This window comes from Typopeltis vanoorti, chromosome 19 (assembly GCF_054136105.1).
Source record: "Typopeltis vanoorti isolate ZY-2024b chromosome 19, IOZ_Tvanoo_1.0, whole genome shotgun sequence".
Classification (NCBI taxonomy): domain Eukaryota; kingdom Metazoa; phylum Arthropoda; class Arachnida; order Uropygi; family Thelyphonidae; genus Typopeltis; species Typopeltis vanoorti.
In genome coordinates this window covers 26229920-26251846 of record NC_143567.1, presented here as the reverse complement: position 1 = coordinate 26251846, position 21927 = coordinate 26229920, and the positions used below count along the sequence as shown (strand labels likewise).

General features: G+C 36.3%; 1 protein-coding gene across 2 annotated transcripts in view; it reads left to right on the top strand.

Annotated features, from left to right (window-relative positions):
* LOC150095928 (peroxisomal targeting signal 2 receptor-like) overlaps positions 1 to 21927 on the top strand; it is a 110698-nt gene that overhangs the window by 54670 nt on the left and 34101 nt on the right. For both annotated transcript variants that reach the window (XM_090409155.1, XM_090409154.1), the window contains exons 6-7: positions 2674 to 2783; positions 15653 to 15766. In XM_090409155.1, coding sequence (XP_090265281.1) covers positions 2674 to 2783; positions 15653 to 15766 — 224 coding nt within the window. The remainder of the gene's footprint in view (positions 1 to 2673; positions 2784 to 15652; positions 15767 to 21927) is intronic.

Sequence of the window (21927 nt, the reverse complement as noted above, 5' to 3'; positions counted from 1 at the left end):
AAAAACACTGGAAAATTTTCCAAAAATCTTTTCCTAATTAAAATTCATTTTTTTTTTATTTATGTTGCATTGTGTCTTCTATTTCTAATTTCTGTACTACTTATGAATTGGAGATCATTGCAGATGCTCAGTCATAGGTCGTATGCAATGCGTAGTGTGTATTCTCAAATCGTCTACTCAACTCCCCCCCTCCCCCCCCCCCCAAGATTAAATCCTGAGTGTGCCACTAGTTCTGCACACATATTCTCAAATGATAAGAATGTCAAGTTCCTTCCTAATATCTTTATTTTTAATATGCTTCTCTGTTCATTTCTCTGATTTTTCTCAGAACTCATATTTATGGTTTCTAAGTCTTTGATTAACAGTTTTATTTCAATTCAGGAGCCTCCACAGCTCAGTCAGTTTTAGCAAAGCCCTTAGAAGGACCCAGGTCGATTCCCATCTAGGATATGAAGAATTTTGATCAGGGCTTTTTAATTGAAAGTGAATTAGCCAGTCTCATAATCATAGATAGTAGGGTTCTTTCCCCCTTCCCCAACCTGGAAACTTGGATTTTCTATCCCACAACCAGACAAGCTGGATGAGAGACCACATACAATTTATGCACTAATATATATATATATTAATGACCCTTTTTTTTTTTTTTTGAAATAGATTAAATGATTATAAACCAAGACTATATCTAGTCATAAGGCTAACTGCCTCATCCTGAAATTATGGTTATTAAAGCCAGTCTGGACAGAGTTCATTGGCCTTAAAGAACTGTCTAGATTATTATCATCCAATCTTTCCTTGCATACTAAGCTAAGTGGCCTGTCATTGCTAAGTAACTTGTCTTATTTTAAACCTAATCAATGTTCTGATAGGGTGGTTAATTCTATCTTGCATAGTGTATTATGATGGTCAATTGTGTGTGTGTGTGTGTGTGTTTTCTTCTGATTGGTTTGCCTGTTTTAAGGGGTGAAAAACCAGAGTTTCCTGGAAGGAAAACCTTGCCACTTCCATATGAGACTGGCTTACTTACCTATAGCTTGAAAGCCTTGATAAAGGTTCTTCATGTTCTAGACCTGATTCAAACCCAGGCCTTTTCAACCAAAGGATATCATCAAAACTGACTGAGCTCTATAAGCTCCTAATTATTTTCATTATTAATGACTGTTCTTTTTTTCATAGTCTTTCATGTAGAAAGAAAAATAAATTTTTAAACTTTAAAGGAGATAAAAGGATGAAAGAAAGCAGAGATGACTGGTTTACCTTATGATTTTAAAATCTGTTTAAGATCTGTTTTTGACGTGAAAAGGAGAAAGTTTCTGGGGGAAAGGAGGTGATGATGCCAGATTACCATAAAGGTGTGCTGATTAAACAAATTGAGGAATGGGATTGAATGTGTGCAGGAATTCAAATGAACTGACATGGCAGGTCATAACATGAGAAAAATAATTCAGACATTGAATGGAGGTGTCTGAGTGACAAGAATGAGAATGTTGGTATGGAAGCACTGAAAGAATTTGGTACAATGTTAGAAATCTTGAGGTTGGAAAAAATGCTTTGCAAGTAGTGGGAAAAGTAAGAGAGAAAAGAATGAAAGAAATAATGGAGGGTATGAAAAAACCGAAACTGGTGATATAGAATATAGTGATGTGTGGTGATTCCATGATTAGGGGTATTCACTAGACGAACAAGCAATGAAAATGTGTTTTCTAGTGTTTAAGATTCAAAAGAAACCAAAACTGGTGAAAAATTATATAGTGATTCCATGATTAGGAAGTTTGCTGGATGAACAAGCAAGAAAAATGTGTTTTCCAGTGTTGAAGATTCATGATGCAACTAAGGCCATAAGCAACAGTAGAGCAAGTGGAAGAAATTATTTTATTGGTCAGAACAAATGACATGAAATAAAATAAGTATAGTATTAGAGAAGTTGAATGAGAAAAAAAGAATAATAATAATAATAAAAAAAAAAAAAAATCAGGTTGTATGTTTAATGCTGACATATGATATGAGTGAACTGAAATTAAGAACTGTGGTTGCAAATGATTTAATATTGTAGGAGAAATAGCATGCAGTGATTTTGATGAGTGAAAAGATTTGTATATTTGCAGGATGGATTTAGAGTTAAAATACTTTGAGAAACTATTGTTCAGTGAAAGAGTGTAAATAGTTGGCTAAACTAGGTATATCAAAGGGTTTGCATGAGAATTTAGACATGCACATTAATGTGAGAAGTCAAAATTATAGCTGTAATGACAAAGAGATTGTCAGAGAGCATGATAATGTCATTACATATGTATCGTAGAGGTAAACATTTATTCTCAAGCTGGTATGTAATATTGTTGTAGACTAAACCTCCTGCCAAAACATAAATGTAAGAGGGCTTTGATATACAGCACAAATAAGAGTCAGATACAAACACTCCAGTTTTGTTTACAGTATCATGTATGAATAAATCAAAGAGATAATACCAAATTATTGAACTGCAAACTTTGACAACTACTGCTAGCTGAGAAGCATATATACCTTATCTTGCAATGATAGATAAAGTGCTTGCATGCTAGTGAACAGCATATATAATATTTTACTTTAAAAATAAATGAATATTTTTAATGAATTGAAATTTATATTTGAATAGGTTCAAATAGCCCAATGTCATTTTGATTTTTCATTCTTTTGCAGCTGATGGTACCCTTAAAGTTTGGAATTCAAAGATTCCGGATCATCCTGTGATGTCAATCCCAGCACATGGAGCTGAGGTCTTAAGTTGTGACTGGTGTAAATATAATCAGGTATAAAACAAGGAATGGCTGACTAAACAACCTATAAAAAATCTTAAGTGTTGGTGTTTATTCATAACATTGTTTCATGGTGTAAGCAACACCAAGAAGTAAAAATATATAATTAATTTAGTGAATTATTAATATTTCACTGGCTTTCTACCCAGTATTATCAGCACACTTACAACTGTGGCAATCACATGGCACTCAACTAGATAGTTATAGAAACAATATGCATTGTAACAGAAAAGAACTAATGCTGCTTCTAAAAATAGTCCCTAAGACCTCTAGCAACTACTATTTATCAAAGATGTCTTCTTTCATTTAATCCTATGTGAAGGAATATACAGAGTCCTGACTTGCCATACAGATGATCACAGATGTAATTTCTGTGTTCTTCAAAGAAGACATTAACAGATCTACTAGTCTGTCCAAAATAGGCTAAACTGCAGGCACAAGGAACTTTATACATGCCAGGATATACAAGAGGATGAAGGTAACTAGCTAAATGAGTGGTTTGAAAGTAGCACGGAGATTATATTTGCAGGGAATTTTACTATCATTTATGATGTACCTTGAATATGAGAGATGGGAATAGTTTTGCTGTGATGTTGTGTGTTGAGTGCAGGAGGGATGGAAGGGTGTGCAGTATTTTAAAAAAGTTGTTGCTGTTGGCTTAAAAAAGAGTTTTAAAGGCATCTGAGTTTAGTTTCAAGGGCTATGCTATGTGAAAAAATAGCCTTGGCTCTCTATGTAAGTGTTTTGAGGATGCCATACTGTTAGGCTTGGGTGGAATGGTATGATTTATGTAAATACCTTCCTATATGTGTGGGTTTTCTGTAAACGGAAAAGAATAATAAACCAGTTGGTAGTCATGTCACTAGCTTGTCTATAAAGGTGAAACAGTTGCTGGTTTCTTTTATTTTCTTTTGTGAAGTGTATTTTTGGATGTTGACTGTTAGATGTGCTAAAAATGTATCTAATGTGTCTAGGCCATGAGGCCAAATAGCAAACACATTATCTATGTAGCTTTATATATAACTGTGTTGAGTGCTTGCTTGTCAAATTGTTTCATATAGAAATTGGCTAGTGTGTGTGTGTTGTTGGGACACCTTGCAGTCACATCTAGCTGTTTGTATATTTTTCCTTTCCATGAAAAATAACCAGAATAAATGGTGAATCTGAATAACTCAAATATCTCAAAAAGGGAAATCTGGCTTAATAAGGTCAAGGGTCTCTTGTGAAAGATAAATTGTGAAGTAATGTCAAAGCTAATCATATAATCAGAATCTGTCAGGATTAAATTTTTTTTTATTGATATTTTAAACTAAAGAGAGTTTTTATATATGAAGGAGAGTTGTCTGTGAGAGAGGAAAGTAATTTGGATAAATGTTTATCCAGTTTATAGATGGGTTGTCTATACTGTCAACTATTGGACAAAGAAGGGATTTGGCTTGTATTTTCTGTTTTTGGTTATAATTTGAATTGTTTCTTCAACTATCTGGTTGAGTGCTATGTGCTTAAACACAATAGTGAAGCGAAAGATTGGGAGAGTGGAACAGAAGAGGTACTTGTCTATCAAAATGGTAGTATGAGAGATGAAGAGAGTACTGGAATTCAAGAGGAACGGGAAAAATGGGGAAGGGGTCGGGTGGACATGGCATAGGGAGAGTGGGTTCTGGAAGTAGTAGTGAATGTATGTGTGGGGATGATCAGCATAGGAATGGAATGGATCAGGATAGGAGTGTGAGAGTTGAGACTTGAGGAAATATATGACGGGGGTTGAAAAGTTCTGATAAACATCACGAACAAAAACGAAATTAAAGCAACTGATATAACCACAAGAAAAAACATATCTTAAAACCCTTTAATCCATATGTTTCTTCAAATTGTAATAATTTGGTCTGCAGAGGTTTTGAAGAAATTCAAACTTTTTAGCCCACCCTGATCACTACAGGGTAAGTGATGATAAAAGTGATTGGGTCAGAGCAGGTGTGGCAGTGAAATCACAGCCAACGAGTGGCTTGGGTAGGACTGGTTATAGACCTAAAAGTAATTGGAATTGAGTGAAAAGGAAATAAATGCTGTTTAGGAAATAACAAAAAAAAAAAATACTTAACAGCAACAGCAAATACTTAATGGACAGTGAGATGCAAAATACTTTTTATTTCAGTTTTTCTCTCCATTTGCTCATCTCCATATCATAGATAATATGGTTAATAAATAATTAGAGAAATAAAACTTATTGTGCTTCAAAAATCGATAGAATTTTTAAACTTTTTTCTTTCAAAAGTGAACACAAATGCTAGTTAAATAATAAACATGCAGTGGAAGTTATTAGAAACATTCATTTGTATAATATAGTCTCTGAATAGAAATTTTTTCACTTGGTTATACTATAAATTAAAGATACCAAGAAATTATATTTTTGGTTTAATCCTTTATCCAAGTGTAAGCAAACAAAGTTTGCACCCAAATTTTCAGGACTGGAACAACCCATATATAGAGGGTAATGACTACACATCGCTTGCCTTAGTATCCCATAATGCAAAGCACATATCCTTACGGACATGTATAATGTTATGCATTATGGGAAGGGTCACTACCCAGACTGGTTTTGACCTTTATTGAGGGCTCATCAGTGGGAACCAGACCCAGAGGTGATATCAAGGTTGAAGTAATGCAGAAGTCATATTTTCATATATGAGTAGCCAAAAGGTGAGGTGTCACACCTTATTATTAAAATAGATTAAAATACTCTTAAACCAAGAATATAATTTCTTGTTATCTTTAATTTATAGTATAACCAAGTAAAAGAAACTTTTAACAACTATCTCTAATTCAGAGTATTTTAATAATAAGGTGAGATACCATCCAAGAATATAATTTCTTGGTATCTTTAATTTATAGTATAACCAAGTGAAATTCTAAAACTGAATATTGAGAATTATTAACTATGATTAATTAACTGGGTTTTGCACTTATTTGCATTGACATATTATTTTTACTATTACATTCTTCATTTGTATTCATTGGACTTATAAATTTAGGAAAGTGAAAATCAAATTCTTTATTTTACAAATGTAATGGACCATTGCAACATTTTGCTAATAACTAGAACTATGTAGTTATTCTGTAGAATATTTATGTATTACATAATTACCTAGATAAAGCATGAATTAAAATTCATATTTCATAGCCTAACCAAAACAGCAGGTCATTTTTATGACCTGCTACACTTTCCATGACTTTGTCAGTGTAGTATACATCTTTCTTTACTGATTTACGCTTATAACCACCCATACTTTACTACATCCAACAGAATAGGATGGTTAATCCTTATTTCTATAGTGTCTGTATCTGTATATTGCATGTGTTTTTTTCTGGCCAGTTTGTCTATTTTGAGGGATGAATAACCCAAGTTTCCAGGAGAAAAAGTCCTCCACACAAGACAGGCTAACTCACCATTTGATTGAAAACACCTGATTAAGGTTCCTCACATCATAGACATGATTCGAACTCAGATCTTACCAACCAAAGTGTTGATCTATACCAATTGAGGCTATAAAGGCTCAGTGTACATCAGAAGATTAAATTTTTAACTGATCCATAATATATATATATTGCATTTTTAACTGCATCAGAAAATTGTGTGAAATGTAAAAATTTCACACAATTTTTTTTTTTTTTTTTTTTTTTTGCCATTAACCCATTAACATACAAAGATGTCTGTGATAAGTCTTTTGTTTATTGCACCAAAATTGATTTTGATGTATTGCAGACATTACGAAGTTCGCGTCAATTTCAAACGAATTTCATACAAAGACGTCTGTGACACGTCTTTTGTTTATTGCACCAAAATTGATTTTGACATATCGCAGACATTACGAAGTTCATGTCAATTTCAAACGAATTTAGAGCCAACTTTAAAAATAATTTATATGTCAAAGGGTTAATGGTTGTCTGTCCATTAATGTAATTTTTAGCAACGTATTATAACTTTAGTGTAATGTAATTTTAGTCTGGTTTGGTTGTGATTGAATGTGGCATGTTTGTTTCTTATTAATCAATTTGAAGCACTTTTTCAGAATGACAGTTTAACAGAGACAAAAATGGTATTATGAACAAGGTCATCCAGACTAATGGCATGAAAACTTAGTGTGTAGAGTGATGTGAATTTTACCAAGATGATTCATTGCCAGGAATGTAATATGAATGCATGGGCAAATTTGGCAGATGTGTTTGTTGAGAGATTAAACAAGAGAAGTGAAGTTGTAGAAAGTGTGATATGTTAATGGATTGCAGTGATTTGAATGAAAGTCAGGAACCTGAAGTGAAGAATACCAGATGAAATGCAAAAGACAATGGTCAATGTAAGACTAAGAATGATAGCTCGAAGAGTGAGCACGAGAATATGAGTGTGGAGAATGTAATTGTAAATATCAAAATGAATAAAAGAAGAAAACTGTGTAATTACAGAAGTGGATGTGTACCTGACTGATGAAGCAAGAGCTGCCATGACTGTGGAAAAGAAAGAAAGTCTGTCTGACAGAGCAATAGCTGGAATGCAAGAGTTGAAGAATGAAATGATTAAGATGAGGAATGAAATGAGACGTGTGTGTTATGATCCATCGAGTCGTTTCCGACTCCTGGCTACTCCACGAACATACACTCGCCATTCCGATCTGTCCCTGACCATGTCTTTCAGAACCTCCAACCGCACTCCAGTTGCTTCTTTAACTCCATCCACCCATCTAATTCTTGGCTTTACTCTTCTACTGCTTCCATCAACTTTTGCAAACATCGTCATCTTCTCCAGACTGTCATTTGCTCGCATAATATGTCCAAAGTATGACAATTTTTGCTTGATGATTATAGCTTCAAGGGAGCAATCTGGCTTTATTCTGTCTATCACTGATTTATTGGTTTGCTCTGAAGTCCATGGTATCCTTAGTAAGCATCTCCAAATCCATAATTCAAATGCATCTATCTTCCTTCTTTCACTCGTTCTCAGGGTCCAACTTTCACATCCATACAGCACCACAGGGAATACTATTTCTTTTACGATTCTGATTTTTGTTGTGAGACTAATATCTTTATCTTTAAAGATCTTGCTTAAATTTGTCATTGCTTTCCTTCCAAGTAATAATCTTCTAACTTCTTCAGTACAATAACCATCTTTATCAATTCGGGATCCTAGGAACACAAAATTGTTAACTGCTTTCATTTTCTCCCCATCTACTTCAAAATCATTAAGTTCACATGTTGCCATAACTTTTGTCTTTTTGAGGTTAAGTTTAAGACCATATTTAGCACTTTCTTCTTTAACTTTCATAATAAGTGCCTTCAAATCATTGCATTCTGCTAGCAAGGTGGTATCATCTGTATACCTCAAATTATTAATATTTTTTCTGCCAATTTTAATTCCAACTGAAGACTCCTCCAGCCCTGCCATTCTTAAAATGTATTCACTGTACAAGTTAAAAACAGGTACGGAGATAAAATACATCCTTGTCGCACCCCTTTACTTATTGTGAAATACTCAGTTTCTCCAAGATCTGTTTGGACGGTAGCTTCTTGTTCATAATAAAGATTCCTCAGAAGGATAATGAAATGCTCTGGGACGCCCATTGTTCTTAACACATTTCACAGTTTCACATGATCTATAGAGTCAAAGTCAAAAGTCTTGCTATAATCAAGGAAACGAAGGTAGACATTCTTGTGATATTCCTGTGCTCTTTCTATTATCCATCTCACATTGGCGATTTGATCTCTTGTTCCTCTGCCTTTTCAAAATCCTGCCTGTTCATCTGGCATTTCTCTCTTCATGAATGGTTCCAGTCTTTTCTGAATGATCTTAAGTAAGACTTTACTTGCATGAGAAATCAATGCTATAGTTCTGTAATTTTTGCACTCTCTTGCATCGCCTTTTTTCAATAAAGGTATATAAACCGATTTTTTCCATTCCCTAGGCCATGTAGTTGTGATCCAAATTCGCTGACATAGAGCTATTAAAATTTTAACTGCCTCTTCTCCCAGGGCTTTGAGCAGCTCAATGGGTATTCCATCTCCTCCTGATGCTTTCTTACTGGATAGCTGTTGCAATGCCCACCTCACTTCACTCTCCAGTGGTACTGGCTCCTGTGTATAATCCTGCTCTTCAAATTTCTCAGTAATTTTGGAGTCCTTTCTGTAAAGGGCTTCTGTATACTCTTTCCATCTTTCTTTGATGTCTGCAGCTTCTGTGTGATATCCTTATATCCTTTGTGTTTACTTTTCAACATTGTCACCTTGGCACTAAACTTCCTTGTTAGGTCTCTGATCTTTTTGAAAAGATCTCTTGTTTTTACTTTCTTGTTTTGGTCTTCTATTTGTTGGCATTCCTGGTTAAAGTATTTTTCTTTGTCTCTTCTGGCTTTTCATTGAAACTCTGCATTCAAATGCCGTACTTGCTGCAAATTTCCTGTGGCCTTCATTTTCCTCCTTTCCTGAACAGTTTTGATGACATCTTCTGACAGCCATTTGGACTTCTTCTTACAAACTGTTGAAATATTCTTCTTTGCTTCTGTTTTAAATATATCTTTAATTTCTTCCCATAGTTCATCTGGTTCTCTTTCACACAAATTGAGTGTGTTGAATCTGTTCTGTATGCTAATAATGTATTCAACTGGTATGTTTCCAAGATCATATCTGATAGACATTTGTGTTGTTTTCAGTTTCTGTAGTTTCACATGTATCGTAGCCACTAATAACTCATGGTCTGTTCCACAGTTTGCAAAAAGTCTTGACAGACTGAATTGCACTTCTCCGTCTTCTTTGTCCAAGTATATAGTCAATTTGATTTCTGTGTTGTCCATCAGGTGATACCCATGTGTACAATCTTCTTTTGTGCTGTTTAAAGCAGGTGTTTGCAACAAACAGAGAATTCAACTAGTCTCTTCCCTGCAGTGTTATGAATACCTAAACCAAAACGACCTGTTATTCCTTGTTCTTCAGTCTTTCCCACTTTTGCATTCCAATCTCCAATAAGTAGCCATAAATCTCGCTTTGGTGCTGCATCTATCACTTCTTGTAACTTGCCATAAAATTCTTCAATGTCTTCTTCTGATGCCTCTGTAGTAGGTGCATAAACCTGAATGATGGTCATATTCATTGGATGTCCACTCACTCTGAGAGAAATGATTCTGTCATTCACTGGATTATAACCTAATACATACCTAACCATCTTTTTCCTGAGTAAGAAAGATACTTCATTTTTTCGACTTGTCTCATACCCCAAGTAATGCACCATATAGTCCCCTGACTGAAAATGGCCCATTCCTGTCCATCTAAGTTCACTTATTTCTAATATATCCAGCTTATTGTGCTCCATTTCCATCTTTATTATTTCCAGCTTACTTTGGTTCATACTTCTAACATTCCAAGTTCCAATCCTGTGGTTTTTTTGTGAAACAGGGAGCCTCCCTTTTCCAGCCGGCAACATCTGTGACCAAGCTTCTTTCCGGGTTTGACCTAGACACATCATAAAAACTAGTTCTACTTGTGGAAGCCCTCTGTTCTTCCCCAGTTGCATGTTGGACGTGTACAGAATGAAATTAAACATATAGTGAATGTGAACAGAAAAGTGTGGGAGCAAAAAATGAAGTGGAGAGAAAGAAGTAGCAAATGGCTCAAGAATAGTACCATATGGAGATTGTATCATAAAAGGTGTGGTGGATGAGAGGGTGCACTAGATATGTTTTCCAGAAGGGAGAATGAACAGGGTGATTGAGGCACTGGATATGAGAAGTAAGCATGCCATAGAGTTAGTGGTTGTGGTCGAGATGGAATTATTTGGTTGGGCATGGTAGGGGAATGCGAAATTGGATATCAGGAGAGTTAAAGACAGCAATGTGGTAGGAAGGATAGTTTGTGTTTTGCCCAGGTATGACAATGATGCATTGTGATGAAGAGCAAAGATCTTGAATGGAATGTTAACAGAAATGTGTGAAGAGAAATGAGTGCAGTTTGTGAACATGTGTGACAAGTTTGAGGGATGAATGGAACTGGATAAGAGCTATGGACTGCATCTAAATTGTTTTGGAGTAAGTCATTTTGCTGTTGGAAGGAAGTGTCATGAGTGATGCAGACAAGGTATCAGTGTCAAAGTCAAAGGTGATGTGAATAAGCAGGAGAGTGGACTAGTTGAGAATGAGGTGCCTTTCTTTGAGGCATTTAACATTTTCCAAAATGTGAGAATGAGGTGGTTGTGAATTGAGAAGAGAATACGAGAACAGGAATGCAAGTTGGACAGCTAAATGGGATGGGCCAGGGAGACATTGAGTAACAAGAGTGGATTCTGAAAGTTGTAATGAATGCACATATGTGTATGATCAGCATAGAAATGGAATGGTCAGGACTACATGGGGAGTTCAGTCTTGGGGAGCTATGTGGAGCAGAAGATTTTCAGATAGGAGCAGGTGTGGAGAAGTCACAGATGGGGAACAGCATGAGTAGGACTGGTTATAGACCAAGAAATGAATTGTTATGTTTATTTATGAATGCCTAGAGTATCAGAAATAAGAGAGATGAAATTGTTGCATTGATTTTATGTGCCTGAAAATAGTTGGAATAAGTGAAATGAAACAGAGTTGGTGAGAATGACATCTTCATGGGAATAGAATGGTGGGATATGATGTTTTTTTTTCAAAGATAGGATAGGCAGAAAGGGAGGGGGAGTGCTGCTGATGATGGCAGTGGAATTATGTCTGCACAAAGTTGAGATATAAGGAGAAAAAATTGGCAGTGGTTTTGAAGCAGTATGGTGTAAAGTGGAGGTTGATGGAATGAGATATTTGGTGGGGTGTTGCTGCAGACCAGGGAATGTGAAAGGTGTAGACAAAGAAATGTATAGGCAACTTAGCATAGCAAGCAAGCAAAGGGTAATCCAATTAATAGTTGAAATCATTATAAGTGATTTCAACTATTGATTGGAATGAAGAGATAGCATCAGGGAATAAGGAGAATGAATTTCTCGAGTTCTTAATGGACAACAATCTTAGGCAGTATGCAACAGAGGTTACATGAAGGTTAAGAGTCTTGGGTCTAGTTATATCATCAGAGGATGTGATTGTGAATGGAGTGTCATCTTCCCCCAGTTGGTGAGAGTGACCATGAAGTGATCACCTGGTTTTGCAGCCAGTCACATGAGAACTTCTATAAAGAAGGAATATATGTGGAACTACAAGGCTGGTGATTATGAAAAGCTTAGGAGACACTGGGAGCTATAGCATGGAAAGAGGAGTTGAGTGAGAAGGATAAGATGCTGTCTGGGTATTGATCAAAAGCTATTTAACAGCAGCAGTATCTGAGTATATCCCAAAGGTGAAAAGACTAAATAAGGTAGGAGTAAAATGGCTGAATGAATGAAGCGTGAAATTTGGAAGAAGAAGAAAAAGGCACTGTGGAGGCAACACAGGATGAATGTTGATAATGATTGGTTGCATGAAGAGTATAAATAGCAGGCCAGGATGATAACTCTGTTGGTGAAGGCAGCAAAAGTGAAGTATGAGATGAAGTTAGCCAATCAAGCTAAGAAAAATCCTAGCGAGTTCTTTTGATATGTGGCAGGTAGAAGGAAAAACGACTATGGGAAGATGATGCTAGTGATGACACTGGAAGATCGGTAACAAGTGCACAGGATATAATTGAATTATTCAATGATCAGTTTATTAGTGTATTTCATCTTTGTGATAGCAATCTCAGGAAAAGCTGGAGTGTAGAATGTATGGCAGTGGAGGGACTGATGGTGAATGAGTAGGAAGTATATGAGGAATTAAGTAAACTTGATATTAATAGGGCAATAGGATTTGACAGTATATCACCACATCTTAAGGGAATGCTCTATGGAATTAATCATACCTTTAGCGCAACTATTTAACATGAGCCTTGCAACTGGGTGAGTCCTGAAGGACAGATGACTAAGGCTACAAATTATAGGCCAATCTGTGTGTCTAGGATTGTTGTTAAGGTATTAGAGAAGTTGGCGAGGACTAGGATTCAGAAGTGGTTTGATAATAGCAGTCTTCTTTATGATAGTCAGCATAAGTTTGTTAGTGGGGAGGTCATATTTATGCAGTTTGTTTACATATTATACAAGGTGACAAATTCACTTGATAAAGTGATACATATATGGTGGTATACTTGGTGGTACACTATGGTGTACTTGGAATTTTCAAAGGTAACTGATAAACTGCCACATGATAAACTAGTAGCTAAACTAAAACAGATGCGGGTAGATAACAGACTAGTAAGTTAGACAGCTGATTGGCTGTCAGACAGATATCAGCAGGTTATATATGGAGGAGTGGTATCCCAAAAGAGGAAGGTCACTAGTGGAGTGCCACAGGAATCTGTTTTTATTATTATTATTACCCAAGAACCCATGGAGTCAAAGACTCACCTAGGAGGTCCTTTTATCAAACACACACACAGCTCATCATACTGTGCTTTAAACACATTCAAATACTCTGCAGACACCACACTCTCAGGCAAGGCATTCCAATCATTCACAACTCTGCATGAAAAAAACCTGCTTCTCGCTCCCGTACTCACACCCTCCTTATACAGCTTCCAGGGATGACCTCTGGTTCTCCCCTGATTTCCCACTATTTTTTGTAGAACCTTTCCAGCTTTGATCCTATAACAACTCCTTAATAACTTGTAGGTCTCTATCATATCTTCCCTCCTCCTCCTGTCCACCAGACTCTGCAGGTTGCATCTTCTCAATCTTTCCTCATATTCGATATTTCAGAGGTTAGAAACTACCTTAGTCAGTTGCCTCTGGACCCTCTCCAACATCTCTTCATTCTTCTGAAAACCAGGTGACCAAATCTGGGCACAATAGTCCATGTGTGGCCTAATCAAAGCCTTATACAATGGAACAAGAATCTCCCTGCTTCTACAAGTCAGTATCCTTCTCATCATTCCCAGAAGCCTTTGTGTTGTCTTCACCATTTTGGCTATGTATCCCCTAAATTTCAGATCCTTATCCACTATCAACCCCAGATCTCTTATTTCGTCCACCTCCGACAATATATTCTCACTAAGTATAAATTCTGCATCCCATTTTTGTTTTCCAAATTTTAAAACCTTACATTTTGCAACATTGAACTCACATCCCCATTCCCAATCATTCAATTTATTCAAGTCTTCTTGTAAGGCCACAACATCTTCTCTACTCTTCATGGTTCATCCCAACTTTGCATCATCTGCAAACAACTGAATATCTCCATCCAAATCTTCACCAATATCATTACTATACAAGTTAAACAGCAATGACCCTAAAACAGACCTCTGAGACACACCACTAGTAACTTTCCTTTTCCTGGATATCGCTCCCCCATACACAACTTGTTGATACCTATCAGATAGCCAGTCTCCAATCAAATGCACCAATCTAATATCCAACTCCACCCACTCCAGTTTGACTAAAAACTTATCATGCAGTAATCTATCAAAAGCCTTTGTAAATCTAAGATTACTGTGTATCCTTCTCCTCTGTCCATGGAAGCAGTCACTTTATTATAATAAATAAGTAGATTACTAAAACATTACCTCCCTTTAGCAAATCCATGCTGTCCATCAAAGATAATACCATTGTTGTCAACCCAATTCTGGATCCTAGTTCTCACAAACTTCTCCAACAACTTAACTACAACACCTGACACACAGATAGGCCTATTGTTTGATGCCTGAGTTTTCTCACCTCTTTTATGAAATGGCACAATCTTGCCATCCTTCCACTCTTTAGGGACTTGACCGAGTGCAAGACTTGTATTAAAAAATATGTCAAGGCCAGCAACAGTTTTGGGCCCATTATTGTTTAACTTGTACGGTAATGACATTGGGGCTGGCTTAACTGGTGATGTGTAGCTGTTTGCCAGTGAGGCAAAGTTGGGAAGGACTGTGAGAAATAGAGAAGACATTGTGACCTCAGGAGGATCTGAATAAACTGTATGAGCGGGCAAATAAGTATAGCTGTCAAATTTAACATTGCAAAGTGCAAGGTCATGAAATTTGGTAGGCTAGATTAGGATGCAGAGTATACAATTAATGGAGAAATTTTGGAGGAGATGAGAGATCTGGGAGTGATGGTGGACAGAGACTTGAAGTTTAGGGGTCACATTGATAAAATTGTAAGAACATCCCAACAGATTATGGCGATAATGAGGAAGGCATTGACATGCAGAAACAGAGGTTATGGTGCCCTTAAGGCTTTGATCAGACCATATTCAGACTACTGTGCATGCATTTGGTCACCTAATTTTAGGGGGATGTATTGGAGAAGGTTTACTAAATTAGTGTCAGTTCTACAGAATGTCAAGTATGAGGTGAGATTAGGGGAATGTAATTTGCAGAGCCTTGTGAATAGAAGAAGAAGAGGAGATATGATTGAGACATATAACTTGATGAAGGGTTGTTACCAGATTAATGTGGAGAAGATATTTCATATAGTCGAGGGAGGCAAGGGTAGAATGAGAGGCCATTCATGGAAGCTGTATACGGAGGGTGTGAGCAGGGGAGTGAGAAGCAGGTTCTTTGCCTGGAGAGTGATTGGTGAGCAGAATGCATTGTTTGAAAGTGTTGGTGAGTGTAGAAACTGTGAATGGGTTCAAGGCACAGTTCAGTTATCTTTTGCTTGAGAGAGTATAGACCTCCTGCAATGAGTCCTTTGACTCCATGGAGATCATATGTTAATAATAATAATTGTATCATGTAAAAAAAAGTATGCTACTTCTTGCATTACTCTTAACTTATGTTAATTCACTTTTAAAGTTGTATAAGTTGTTTTATAGTACGTTTTAATTGTGCATTGATTTATTTTAGTGTTTTTTGCTTAGAATATTATTGCCACTGGAGGAACTGAAGGAGTGATCAGAGGCTGGGATCTGCGTCATCCCAAAGGTCCTGTTTTTCAATTTATTGGTCATACTTATGCAGTACGTAAAGTGAAGGTAAGTGTGTTGCAAGGCTGAAGTATTTTACAATTAACTAAATTAGCCACATAAATCCTCAGTAATTAACATTTATCAGAGATACATTTAAAAAGTTGCATATTTTTATTTAAGAATTATGCAAAAATATATTGCATAATTTTTATAAATAAAAATTTGCGTGTAGTAAATATGCAGATCATGTATCTGTCTTTCAGTTCAAGTTATATATATATATATATAAACTATCAATTAATGCCTTTTTATTCCTGTATAGTGAATAGGTGAGGCCGTTTTAACCCTATCTAACTTTTTGGAAACTGAGTGAGCAGTTCAATCCCACCGGTACCCAATCAGAGATAGCTGGAACAAGGTTATCTCCAATTAAACGGCATGCAGCTAAGAGACGGCTCAACAAGTGTCACCATCCTGTGGTTCCTAACCCTAACACAATATATTTTTAATATCTGAAATAGTGTGATTTCTATGGTCAATTTTCTTGAGTTTACAGGACGAAAACCCGAGTTTCCGGGAGAAAAAACCCACTTGCCTATTCCGGAGATCGACTAACTCAGGAACCAGCTCAAAAAAAGGCTTAGAAAAATTTCCTCTAGTCACCTACTAGATTTGAAACCAAGTCTTCTTTTGTGTGGCCAAGCACTGTGGTGTGCAAACACCAGATCCACTGAGTTACGCAGACTCCCCTAAATGCATATATTAATTAGATGAGGACTTTATTCTTTTGTGGTAAAGATGATTTTCATAGCAACATTCCTTTTGCAATAAATGATCTGAGGAGCACTTCAAGATTCAGTAATTAAGATTTTAATTACATTAGCTTTGTTCTTCATAACCTCACCATCTTATACTAGATGAACTGATGTTATTCTTTATTTTATTATAATAATAATAATAATAATAGAGAGACCTCCAGGGAGTTAGGGACTCATCAAGGGAGGCCACATACTACACGAACCAGCTACATACTTATTCTTGAATTCATTCACACTGCTTGCATTCACAATATCCAATGGTAATCCATTCCAATCACTCACCATCCTATGAGAGAAAAATCTAGCCTTCACCCCCTTCTTAGCAGCATTCCTTCTCAGCTTCCAAAGATGACCTCTTGTCTTTTCCCCACCCTCCATAAATTGAAAAATTCCATCAGTTAAAATCCTGTATGACCCTTTCAGATGTTTGTAAGTGTTCTCAATCATATCACCCTTCTTTCTCCTGTTTGCTAGTGTGGGCAGTCTACAATTTCTCAATCTATCTTCATAATCATCATCATCATCATCATCAAATTCCTGCCATGTACCCTCAAGGGGTGTACAGGATATGACAGTACTACATGAAAAAATTACATCATTACTAACTTCCTATCTACAATTTTCCTCCAAATCAGTCTGTTACTTGTCAAGACTCCAACATTATCAGATCTTATATTTCTATCGTCTAAGGCACTTTGTACCGTATTAATCCACCTATATCTTGGTCTTCCTCTGGGTCGTTTTCCTGCCAACCTGGCAGAGAACACTTGTTTTGCTAATCTTTCCTCTCCCATTCTATTTAAGTGACCATACCATCTGAGATTAGCTCTGCTAACACATTCCTGGATGCTGACAATGTCAAGTTCTTTCCTAATATCCTCATTTTTAATATGATATTGCCATTGATGCCATCTGTTCACGCCTCTAATCTTTCTCAGGACTCTCATATCTGCGGTCTCTAATCTTTGGTCAAGTGTTTTACTTCTGACCCAGCTCTCAGATCCATAAGTTAAAATTGGTTTGAACACAGTCTTGTATACATCTTCATAATCAGTATTCAATAATCCTGATATCATTTTTAACACTTTCCTTTGTGCTCTCTCTCTCTCTCTCTCTCCCCCAAATATATCAGAAATACCTGACCTGTGCACGATAGCCCAAGTGAAGTCTTATCAAGGCTTTGTAAAGAGGCAAAATGACATCCCTATCTTTACATATGAATTTGTTTCAGCATTACAATTATTTTTTGAGTTGTATTTGCAATCTTTGCTACATGGCCCCCGAACTTCAACTTCTTATCTACTAACACTCCAAGATCCCTAGCCTCATCAGTTTCTTCTAGCATAATCCCACCAAACTAATATGAAATTGGATATCTAATCACGCCCAAGTACATGACTTTACATTTATGTAAAGTCATGTACTTGGGCGTGACATTGAACTGAACAGTCAATGACATTGTCATTGACTGTTCAATTCATTGACATTGTCAATGACATTGAACTGACATCCATTTTCCGATGCTGACAATTACAGCCTATTCAAATCATTTTGCAAGTATTGCATATCAGCAGCATTCCTGATTACCCTACCTATCTTTGCATCATCAGCAAATAGCTGTATGTCACTTATCAAATCCTTCCCAATATCATTAATGTACAGATTGAATAACAGTGGACCAAGCACTGATCCTTGCAGTACACCACTAGTTACCTTAAATCTTTCAGACTCGCATCCCCCCCCCCCCATATACCACTTTTTGATATCTGTCAGTCAGCCATCCTCTTATCCATGTTAATATTCTGTAGTCCAAACCCATATTCTCTAATTTATGCAACAGTGCCTTGCTGTATTTTGTCAAAAGATGAATAGATGAATTAGGTCACAGCATACGTTAAGGAATACATTATTCAATATTTTCAGAATTATTATAGCATCTAGAAGGATTGATCAGTTGCTGACATTTATTTATTAATTTTTCTGGATTCTTTCTTTGACAGCGGCAAAATTATTTCATTAAATAGGTGTTTTTTACTACTTATAATGGATAGTATAATTTTTGTATTTAATTACATAAAATATTGCATGCAGTAATTAATTATGACACATAAATGTGGAAGGATGCGTGATGCAGTTTCATTCATTTGATGTGGATAGAATGCAATAGGAAAGCCTGAATTTCTTGTAAAATTCATTCAGAATAATTCTTTGATGTGTCATAGGGAAAAAGAAGTAATATGAAAATTAGTAGAATTTCTTATTAAGTTTGTCTATATTTGTATCAAGACCAACTTAATAAGAAATTCTACTAATGTTTATATTCATAAATAAGGACATTATGATATTCTCTAATTTGATGACCTTTCCTTTGGTATTCATATTACAATACTGTCAGATACTTTTGTCTCTTTTACATTATTATGCTCACCATGATGTATTGCATAGCCTGTATGATACGTGACAGGTAGTGAGATGATCAGCTAATTGGATTGATCAGTAACTAACACATCAACTTTTAACGTAGAAATTCATTAATTTATGAGCGAAGATTTTTTTTTAAGCTGGTCTTATGCATAATTGATGTGCTTTTTGACTGAGTACCCTAATGTAAATTAATTCTTCTTTATCCTCACTGTCATCCCATTTTACTTGGGGTTGGCTGTTCTAGTCTGCAGTCATCAGGATATTCTCTCCTTTTCTCCTGGGTTGTGATGTTTCCAACTGGGAAGTTTGGAGGTCTGTTTTTATAAGGGATATCCATGTTAAACAGGGTCTATCATGTACTCTCAGTTCCATACACATTTCCATTACCTTTCACATCATGTGATCTACAGGGTATCTCATGATGTGTTCAAACCATCTAAGTTGGCACTCCTTTATTTTATCAGTGACAGATTTAACCTTAAAACTCCCATGGATGTGTTCATTATGCACTTTGTCCAGCATGATAATACTGTCGGCTTGCATTTTCATCTCATTGGTGTGTAGCTTTAGTTCTTGTTATTTCTTAAGAGGCTAACATTCAAGAGGCTAACATTCCATGCCATATATATGATAGGTAATTTTTCCATATTTTAGTTGATAATGTTCGGTTAACTTATTCTAGGTTTGTTTTAAATAGGTGTGTGATTGACTGAATTATTTAGTTTGTAAGTAAACCTTGTATTTTTTTTTGTTTAAATATGATATTGCCAGTATGGCACCAATGCATGGTAGAACAATGGTGGCAAAAACCACATTGTCAGATGATTTGAATTTGCAGGATTTTGTGCAGTACAGTGTGTGTGCAAGATGTGTTTTTCATGAAAATTAAAGGATATGTGGTAGGAAATTGAAACTGGAGAGAATTTTTATTAAATGTTTCAAAAGTGAGTGCCAATTAGATGATGATAATAGAGCAGATGTTGATAGAGATATGACATCGATACTGCCCACTTTAATAGAGTGTCAACGATAGGATGGAAAATGTCGAACATGCAGAGGCGGGCAAACAGGATAATGAAATGGACATAAATAAAGAAATAGTGAGCTTGAATATCCTTCGCAGGACAAAGCACAAAATTGAAAGTTGCAGAAGCAGCAAGAGATTAGCAGGGCTGTGAAGAGAAAGAATGCAAGTGGTCTGAAGTAACAATAAAAAATGAGTTAACAAATGAGAAAAACAAGTTAAGGAGAAAATTATGTATGGAGACTCGGCGATCAGGGGAATACTTAATGAAGTGTAACAATCGTGTTTACCTGGTGCAAAAATTCACAATATTAGTTACACTATCTGGATGCAAAAAAGATAATACGAAAGAACTAATTGTCTTGGTTGGCACAAATGATCTGAGATGTGAGAATGTAAAGGAGTTGTTAGAAAATGAACTGAAGAGCGAGAAGGTGAAGATTGTAACTCCCCTGCATTCTGTGATAGAGGTGAACTTAGGAAGAGGTCATTGGTAGCAAATAAATCAATATGTAGGTTGTGCAGGAAGAATGATGTAGGATTTGTGGATCTGTTGTCTGTGTTTAACAGAAAGAAGGATTTGTATAATGCTGATGGACTGCACATAAATGGTTTTGGTGTTAGTTGTCTAGAGAGAGAGCACGTTGTTCACTGAGCATGCTGAAGTGCAAATTCAGGAAAACTTAAACAATTGGGCAGAAGCAGTGAGTTTGTGTGAAGGCACCCTTGAAATGAGTGAGTGTGAGAAGGACCACGTGCAGAGTGTAGTCTCTTAAGCAAAAATATATTGAATAGGGTAGTCAATTCATTGGGGACCTAAAGGGGATGCTTCAGTTTCTATATACTTATGCCAGAAGTATCAGGAACAAGAGGGTGGAGTTTTTGGCATTGGTTAGTGCATCCTTGCCAAAAGTTATAGGAAGTATTATTGAGACTTGGCATACAGCAGATGATGTAGTTACAGGAACAGAATGTGAAGGGTTTAGTATTTTCAGGGAAGATAGAGAAGATGGGATGGGGAGAAGGAGTACTATTGATGGTAGCAGATGAATTGCAGCCAAAAAGAATAGAAGATAGGCAGGAGGGTGGCTGTTTATTTGAAGCAGTCTAGTGTGAGATCAAGACCAGAAAAACAGAATATACAGTTGGTTGTTGCTATAGGCCAGCAGATTCTATGGATGATCTGAAAGACATGTATCAGTAAATTATTACAATGAATGCAGACTAAGTGATTATTATGGGGGACTTCAACTATGGAGATATAGACTGGAAGGAAGAAAGATGTTTATGAATAATGCAGGAAGGAAATGGAATTTATACACCTACTGAGAGATAATTATTCAGGCAGCATGTGATGGAGGTCAGAGTATTGGACCTGGTCATCAGAAGAGCTATCCATAACCAAGGTGACAACATTATCTCCAATTGGTGAAAGTGACCATGCAGTCTTGACTTGGAAAATTGTAAAACATGAGGAATATTCTGTCGAGAAGTGGTAAATGTCGAAATTCAAGACAGGTGATTATGACAAGCTCAGGAAGAAGTTTAAATTTGTTAAGGGGCATCTAGAGGAAGCAGTATTAAATTGTATAACCAAGTTAGGAGGGTTAATCAGGTAGAAGTTAAATGGATGAGCAATATCATTAAGCATGAGCTGCAGAAGAAGAAAATGCTGTGGAGAGTATATAAGGAGAAAGGTGACCAGCATGGTAATGCAAAATCATATTATGAGGAGAATCTAGCCAAGCTGGCCAAAGGAAATTCCAAAGAGTCCTTTTGTTACATGGCAAGTAAGAGGAAGAATGACTATGGAAGATTAACTTTAATCAGTGCTGATGATGACGGAGTGATAGAAGGCGATAAAATAGTTCAGTTACTGAGTGACCACTTTGTAAGGGTATATCGTCCAAGTGATGTTACTGCTGTAACATATGTGACAGACTGATGTGGGAACAGCGGTG